At 25.7% G+C, this 9,346-nt stretch overlaps 1 protein-coding gene across 1 annotated transcript in view; it reads right to left on the bottom strand.

Annotated features, from left to right (window-relative positions):
- Positions 1–257: 257 nt before the first annotated feature.
- The window catches only part of LOC107441429 (myosin light chain kinase, smooth muscle), a 31,468-nt gene continuing 22,379 nt past the window's right edge, over positions 258–9,346 (bottom strand). Inside the window, exons 8-10 of the mRNA XM_016054685.3 lie at positions 6,343–6,388; positions 1,575–1,649; positions 258–768 (exon numbers count right to left, since the gene is read on the bottom strand). Coding sequence (XP_015910171.1) covers positions 718–768; positions 1,575–1,649; positions 6,343–6,388 — 172 coding nt within the window. The 3' untranslated portion in view covers positions 258–717. The remainder of the gene's footprint in view (positions 769–1,574; positions 1,650–6,342; positions 6,389–9,346) is intronic.

Genomic DNA, 9,346 nt, shown 5'->3' with positions numbered 1-9,346 from the left:
CCACAAATACTACTAATCCTGACAATTTGAAATGATTTCAAGTTTTGATGCTGGTTTATTAAGTTTTAAATAAAAATAGACACAAAAGGAGTCCAATCACAAAATTAAAACTTAAAAATTAAAAGTATTTCCACTGTTTTTTTTTCTTAAAAAAATTTCGTGGTGCAGCAATATTTTAGTATTTTTCAATTTTTTATGGTCTTCTACAATCTCAAAAGATAGTATATGGTAAATCAATGTATTTATTTACAAGAAAATAATGACACAATTGATTGTTTAATGACAAAAAGGTTAGACATGAATAGATAGTAAACATAAGGTAGATATAAGAAGATAACAAATGAATGATGATACGCTATTTTAATCGAAAAAGTATGTTAGGAAAAGGCGAAATAAACAATAATAGAACAATCCAGTAAGGATGATAGCAATAATAACAATAAATAAATAAATAACTACAATAAAATGAAAATAAGCAGGGTAAAAATATAAATATAATTACAACATAATTTATCAGAAAAGCGATGAGATTAAATTTTTTCTTCAAAATTAACAAACTGCAATTATTTTGAATGGAAAATAAAAATGAAACTTTTGATAAAGCATTTTCAACTATTATCAATAGTAAAAAAAGATACTTTTTGAAAATGAAAAGATATTTAAATTTTAAAACATTCATAATAGAAAATACAGTCTTTGAGCTTAATTGAAATGACATCAAATTGTGGCTCCCATGGCTTTTAGGGCTAAAAGAGCATTCACAGCTTTCTAAAAAATAAAAGTAAAAACTTTGATCTTATTGTTTTTCGTATTGTATCAAAATTTTTAATTCAAGTATAAAATAATTGTATAACTTAAATAAAAAAAGTTTTTCTGTGATAATACAAATCTTTTAGCATAGTTTCATTAATAATTTTTTTTTCATTTTTCTTCCTATTTTCAATTATTTATTGACGTAAAATTTGAGAAAATATTTAATGTTTAAAAAAATCATATGTAAGAACAAGGAAGTTTTAGTGAATTAGTCAATAGTTTAAAAATATATTTATTAAGATTTCATATTCCTATTTATATTAAAACTGATTATCTTTGATACATTATGAACAATTTTAAGTACTTCTATTTATTTTAATACAATGCTTAAGCATAAAATAATCTATATACTATAAAAAAATATTTTACTCATTATCAATTTGGTGAAATTATTCTAAATTATAAATGATTTTTTTCCCAAGGAAATTGTAACTTATTTATTTTTTGTTTACAGATTAATACAGATTTTGTTTACAGATTTTGTTTACAGATTTTGATTACAGATTTGTTGAACAGATTAAAATTGCTTCAATATGTTGTTAAATTTTTAAAAAAATTCTCTAAAATTGGCTAAAAAAACCAGCACAATGCTTGATTTTTGTTCAGTTTTAAGGTTGTCCCAAAATTTAACGACATTACTTTAAAACTTGTTCAAACTTTTCTAAGGAGCGTACTGTTATATTATATCAAATATTCATATATTTCAAAGTCTGAAAATAAAATTAATAGTTCTAGTAAAAAAATGTACATAATTAACATACCTGCCACCTTCTACGGATAACAAATCTTTTCAATCTCTTTTTGTCTAATTTTGTATCTTTCTTTGGTTCACCCTTCTGCAAATAAAATATAAAAAATATATATATTATAAATAAATTACCTTATTTTAAATGGCACATTTATCACTTTTAATGATCCATCCGTTAATTAATATAATTTCTTCTTTTTAAAAAATTAAAAAAAGGCAAATATCTATTACAAAACAACAGAAATATAAAATTATTGCATACTGGTTAAAGTTCTATTGCATTTAACAGCAACACTAAGAATCAATTAAAGTATAAAAAAAAATATGATGCTACATAATAAAGCAATATTTTTCAATATTGTACATACTTTATTCAGCAATATTCATGTTGTATTCTGTAACACTACATAATCAGGTAATAAATTGATTTCATCCCTGTTTACGATGTTATTAGTTTTCCTGTTAGATGTTATTAGTTCCTTTTTTTTCTTTTGCAGTTTTTATAAAATTACAGATGATAAATATTGCATTTTCTCTTAGAAAGCAAAGAGCACCAAGAAGAAATTAACCACCCTGAATAACTTTTGATCTAATGATCAGATCTTCACATTCTAGAGACTTAGTCTTAATTATTTGAGGGGGTGACCTCAAATATACTAATTAATTATTGCAGACGGTAATTTAAGTTACGAAATCAGACACAGAAACACCCTTCTCTAAATAAACAATTTTTATTGTTAACGAATTCATGTTTTTGACCCTTAAAATACTTCAATTATTTCAATTACGCTTTTAGCCATTGATATTAATTAGAATAGGAGATATAACGTAATATTTCGTTTAAATAAATATGAAAACACAAAAGTTATTGTAAACTAACAGATAGTTAGTGAAATAAATATTAACATTTGATATACTGAACTATATTATGATATGATTAGAATTGCAATTTTTAGACTTTTTTCAAGAGCTATCACTAAAACACTAAATAAAATATCCAAGTATGCAAAAAAAAATATTTCATATATTTTTTACGTTGCATTGATCGTTCTCAATTTCAAATGATTTTTTTTTACTTTAATAATATAATTTCATAATAAAAATTTATGTTATACAATATACCAATAATTTTTCTTCACTATATTCAGCAATATTTAAGTTGTTCCACCACACAGCATAAAGACATAATTACGTAAAAAGTATAAAATTTGTCTTCACATCGCTTTAAACTATTATTAGTTTAAAATAACATATATAGCTGTTTCATTTTTGGAATTCATAAAACTACTGGGAATATATTTTATTCCATATTCATTAAAAAATAACACAAAAAGTGCTCATAATAATTTCAACTGATTGCTTAAATATGACTGGTAGAGGTTTCTTTAAACTGACAAAGATACAAGGTTTTGCAGTTTTTTTTTTCAAAAATGCATTTATCCATACTACATAAAGAGCGAAAATTATAGTTGAAAATTGTGTCATTTTTTATATGAGTGGCGAAGTAACTTAAATATTTTTGGAATGAGCATTTATATTTTAAGTATTTAGTAGAAGAATGTTTAATATTTGGACATGAATACATTTTCAGAGGGAGAGAGAGTTACTTTTCTGTCAAATTGATTTTAAATATATATGCTACCGTTAAAGTGTGAAAATATTCCATTGAATAACTAGGTATTTCATAAAATAACTAGTCAAATCAGTTACAGAATATAAAATTGTTGAATTCTACGATTTAACTATGTATTCTTAAAACGAACAATTACTTGATCGTTTAAGTTTGAAATACGATAAATCTGTTTTAGCTGTTTTCAGTAAGTTTTAAACCTGCTTTGCAATGACATGTATGTGTGTACGTTTCATTCCGTTGCTTTTAGACATAGTTATTAATACGAGCAATATGAGTAATAATAAATTATATAATTTGCTTTCCATTGTTATTTATCAATTAATCATCCGCAATATGGATAAATTGTATTTTTCCAGAGATTTCAGCTATTTATGATCAATTAATCTATTATGTACCTTAACTGACTTGTCTAGTTATTTCATGAAATGCTAAGTTATTCTACGAAATAACTGAATTATACACTTTAACGGAAACACATATATAAATAGAAATTAAACGATTTCTCTTAAATTTCTACTTTTTTACCCTGATAGGTATATGGTTTTTATTATTTTGAATGAAAAATGATGACTGATATATATTTAGAGTACAAGCTAATGTTTATCATATCATGTTAATGTTTATCATATAATGTTTATAACCTACAATGTAAAGTAAAGCTATAATAAAATTATTAAGAAAACTCAATTAAAACTTTATCATACACTATCATTTAAGAAAAGAAAATAACAATATATATTGATAATTGTCTTATGGGGGATCTACGAAATTTAAAATGTATCTTAGTATATAAGAAGAGTTAAACCATCATTCACATAATTTTCTTAGTATTAAAGCATAAATTTAGTCCAAGAATTCATAAGAACTTTAAAAAAGGCAAAAGAAGCAGACAAACAGTTTAATTTTTAAGCAAAAAAAATTATAATGTCAGCAAAAGCGCTGTCAAAAACCAATAGATGATAGATATCTTTCTCTAACATATTACACTGTTAGAATTTTTCATTTGAAAATTGCTGTAAAATAACTTACAGCAGTTTGTTTTTTTATTTAATCTCAAAGTTTGCGGTTAGAAGAATTCTTTACAAGTTTGAAACCGCCAATTGAGGAGTGTTGTAGAACACTAGAAGCTCCGTATGTGTTGGAAAAAAACGGAAAAAGTATTGTGCTTTCATCACTAGGATTCTAGTTGGTGCAGTAATTTTTTTTCTTATTTCATAATATGAGCTGAAAACAGTCAATAGACAGTTTTCATCTTAGTTAAGAGTTTGCCTACCAGCTTTATTAATGGTTATTAGTTTATTTTTGTTAAATATGTTTAAAAAAACACTTAACACATTATTATTTAATCATTTTTTAGATGTTTTTGCCCGTGCACTGTATTATAAACTCAATAAAATATTACGACTGTAATTCAATCTCTTTTTTTAATGATTTAATATATTGCAAAAAAATTACATTTGTACTTGTGCAGAAAAAGGGATCTATAAGACTTATTTCTGCTGTGTGACTTAAAAGAATTATGTGTGAAAATTGCGTTTATCTTTGAACGACTAAACTGAAGATTAGACGATAGAGACATGGGTTTTTAATAATTTGAATCTAGAGTTTCCTGGCAAAAGAGCCAAAAGCAGATGCAACTAAAAATGACATTTTATGCTTAAAAGTACGAAAACAAATGGTGTTACAAACAGGATCTGGCATCAAAATATTAGTAAATACTCTCAGAATGCTTCTGGGTCATAGAATTCGTGATTTTTGAACTATAAATGCCCTAATGGATAAGAACATTAAAGATATCAGTAACAATAACGAAACTTACGAAATTATTTTTTTCTTACGAAACTAAAACAAAACTGATTTCAAAGATTTTTAAAAAAATGGCATGGTCTCATTGGAGCAAATATTTTCTTTTTAATTTAAAGATTCTTTTTAGTTTTGAAAGCTGTATTTAGTATATTTTAAATTTAACTACTAATGAACGAAGAAACACTTGTAAAAATCTCTCAAATTTGCAATAATGAAAATTGATGAATACATATTTTTAAATAAGATCACTTTATCATTATTGATCCTTAATTTGATTTAATGAGGGAAAGGGGAACAAAGCAATTACAGAAGCCGTAGTTATAAATTATTATTTTCACTATTTCTTGTGGTACATAATTATTTAAAAAGCCGAAACAATAAGTAAGTATATAGCGCAACATAGAAAAATATAGTGTAACATTGAGAAATAGAATATAAGCTGTAGATAAATGAGATTACAACTTATGTGCCAATTCCACTTTAAGATTTTCTTAAACTATTTCAGAATATAAAAGTTTCTGCTATTTTTGTTCTACATATAAAGTTATCCAATAAGAAAATGTTGTAAATATAGACAAATAAACACATATATAGTTTCTTTTCTATAATGAAAAGCCTTCTACAGTGTTCACATAAAGAATGAAAGACGGAAACACAGCAATTCAGAAGAAAATTACGAACAATTTGCTGCAAGGAATAAAGGGGTCGGCCAATAAGGTAGGAAGAGAAGATCAAGATGGTCAAACAAACGATGTGAAATAAGAAAAATTTATGCTTTCGATGCAAAGGGGAACCTTAAATGCTACAAGATGTAGAAAGTAAAAGAAAATAAATTTTCAAAAAATGAAGAATTAGAAAAAAATTTTATTTCTATATTTTAGCTGTTTTTCTTTCATTTCTACATTGTACAAAATCTGGAGTTCTTCCCTAGCCCCACCACATCTTTTTTTCTTACCGCAATTCATTTGTTTGATTATCGTTCTCAATTTTGTCCCCTCAAGCCTATTGCTCAACCAATTTTTTTCTTGTTGTAGCATGTCTTTAATTTCGCTTTCCTTATCTCAGTGTTTCCCTTTTACACTGTTTACCGCTTCTGTATTCAGACAGTGAATAAAGTTTTTATTTATTTACTTTCGAACCGAAACTTGGCCAGTTTAATTTTTCCTCATTTCACGCTGTTTAGTATTGCTTCTATTATTCACCTATTTTTGAAATTCTTTTGGCAATAAAGGCACAAAATAAACATCACCTATGAAACTTAAAATAATATACATTGGTGTTTACTTAACCTTTGAAATATAAAAAAAAACTTATTGGAATACAAAACATTCAAATTAATTACCTTCAACCAGGGATGTTTCAAACCTTGTGTTGCAGTCATTCTCCGCCTACAATAAGAGCAGTTATTATTTTAAAATTCATTCCACAAAAACGACAACCGATCAAAAATAATATTAATTTATGATTGAATGATTTAAATTTAATTTTATATTAATTCCATAATTACCGAATTCTAGAGTTTAAAATATGAAAAACAATGTGAATAAAATATTTTTAAAGATTAACAGTACTTTTTAAAAATTAAATAGCATTTTTGAAGCTGTTGTCTTGGTTTTGACAACTCGTATGTGAAAGAAAGGCACTGCCACCCTGTGGCTTTAAACTTGGAGCGTTTTTCTCGCTTGCAAGTTTTCTCTATCCTTCCATCTGATTATGGTGCCCTGCTCATTGCCTGATACGATTCGTGTGCCTTCGGTTATCTATTGCTTGATACTCTCGCACTGTATGGGTCTCTGTTCGTCTTCGAATACCCGAATCAGATAGGGCGAGGTATTTGAAACTTCTCATAATAAATTATTGTGCTTATTATAATTTGTTAAATAATATTAACTTAACATACCTTTTAAGAAATTTTAAAAGGCAATTGTATTTTTTTGATTGTTCAAGATATGCATAAAGCCTAAACTTTTCAGTAACTGTATAAATTAATTTTAACACTAGTTACAAAACAAATTTCAAATCGGTTTAGTTCATTAAAAATTTAACACCCTTGTTACAACAGGCTCAAAACCAATCCTTGATAAATTAAGCTTTGTATTTGCTTATTGCCAAAATTTGAATCATTGAATAATGGTTTCCAGAACATTCTGAGTTTCAATAAATTTCCAATTTAATAAAGTAAAACATCCCAATAACTTACCATTCAATGATTGGAATTTATGCATTAGCCTTTCAATACCCATTATGCAATGCAATGATTATGTGTATGGTTTAATGTTGGTAAATAGTGTAAGTATTTGTTTGTAACTATTAAATTCTTATTAAATATTCATTAAGAATAATATTAATATATATATATANAAATGTTTATTGATCCTAAAAATCTCAAAAATATGGAGAAAAAAAATTTTAAATATGAAGCTTTGCATTTTTTTAAAATTATTTTTTATTATGTATTATTAGTTTTCTGATTTTAATAACTTTTGTGTGTTGTGTATATTAACTGCTTTGCCTTTTAACTAGAAATTTTAAATGCGAATCATGACGATTGTATACGATTGATATCTTTTTCAAAACAAATTGAATATATATATATATATATATATATATTCAATGCATATGAAAAGGTCATGTTCTTAGTGCATTACACGTATTATACATGATATACACCCTATATCAGAGATAGAGAAACTGTATGTACTGAAAACATTTACAAAACATTTTTAGGATTGAGGCTATAAAACACGGATTTAGAAACAAATGTGATTTTGGATGTCATCATGGCATCCTCTAGAACGTAGGGTGTAGTGTATTGCCTTCCCCATTATGGACACTAACATTGCAGAGGAAGCTGAATTTTTCTGGAAATGTAAACAATTGCAATGAATTGCTAATAGTTAAATCATATTGGATTGAAAATTCTGAAAAAAAGTTGCAATATTAAATTGACAAAATGTTGTGAGCTGGCACACTTATTGATAAATTTTATATAAATTAATGGTAAAAAGCCGCCTTTTTTCAGGTTAAAGAAATTATTTTGTTTGGTTAAAAGCACCAAGTAATGATTCAGTGCTAATGACAAATAAGTTTAAGCAACAGTTGTTGCACTAGATAGGATTTAACGTAAGAAATCTTTTGAATGTAATAATGTAATAAATATTTATTTAGAAATTAAAGTATTTTGAAAAGCTAAAAGTATATTGAAGTGGCTTATATTATAGGCGTTTTCAAGAAGACGTCTTTTTTCACACATAAAATAAAGACAATTATTAATATAATTTGAATTGTATTGATACATCGCATATTTTATACTATAAAAAATTATATGAATAGAATGAATATAATAAATAGATTGAATAGAATATATAAAATGTATAATATATATAAAATGAATAGAATACATAGAACGAATAATCATAAAAATATTGTATCAAATTGTTGAAAAATGCAAAGTTTCACTATTATATTTTTGAACTTTAATAAAAATAAAAACATTTCTGAAATTTAAGTAATATTTATTTAAAAAATTATAAACTTTTGGAGAATCGAAGAAAGATATAAAAAATAAAAAATAAAAATTTCAGAACAAGTTACATTTAAGAATTTTTTTTTTTTGTTTTCTGTTGTAAGTGATTTTTTTTAACAGATATTAGATATTTACGCATCCCTGACTTCATAACTGCAATTGGTTTCTCTCTCCAAGCTACCGTCTTTAACGACATTTTTGGTCTATGTTCCTTGAAATGTAGAAGATTAAATATGTTTTATATATAACATGGTGCTGCGTAAATGATGCGATGAACTAGAGAGTTAGGGCACATTATCAGGTTTAATTTGTATTGGAACTTTAGCCTGGTAATGTTGTCATACGCCGATAGAGGCGCTTACCAACTATTAACCGTTTCTTTGTGTGCTTCTAAGCAGAATATAGAATAGCTTCTAAGCAGAATAGGGAGGTGTTCCTATCCGTGTACGATGATATTTCCGGGCATGGTTTTGATATAAATTTAATCTCGAAGATGTGTTCAAACTAGAAGTTTGTCCCTGTTATATACAACGTTTTTAAATTTGTAGATTTTGATGAAAAATAAACTAAAAGTATTATTTAAATGTAAAAAAATCTGTAGCTTTAAAAGCAGAGATCATTTTAGATTTGAAAACCCCACACTCGATTAAGGCAAGATCAAGCATTTGCATAAATGCAACAAAAAATTTGCTCCCCAGTTTTATTTTTTAAAGTTTTTTTTGTCCTTGTTTAAGCAAATTAATTATTTAATTACTAACATTCTTCAAAAAGATGAATGAAAATGCATTTTTATCAGAATAACATATATATATATATATAT

This window comes from Parasteatoda tepidariorum, chromosome 2 (assembly GCF_043381705.1).
Source record: "Parasteatoda tepidariorum isolate YZ-2023 chromosome 2, CAS_Ptep_4.0, whole genome shotgun sequence".
NCBI lineage: Eukaryota > Metazoa > Arthropoda > Arachnida > Araneae > Theridiidae > Parasteatoda > Parasteatoda tepidariorum.
The sequence above is the reverse complement of the archived record's forward strand: the minus strand, read 5'-3'. Positions and strand labels throughout refer to the sequence as shown.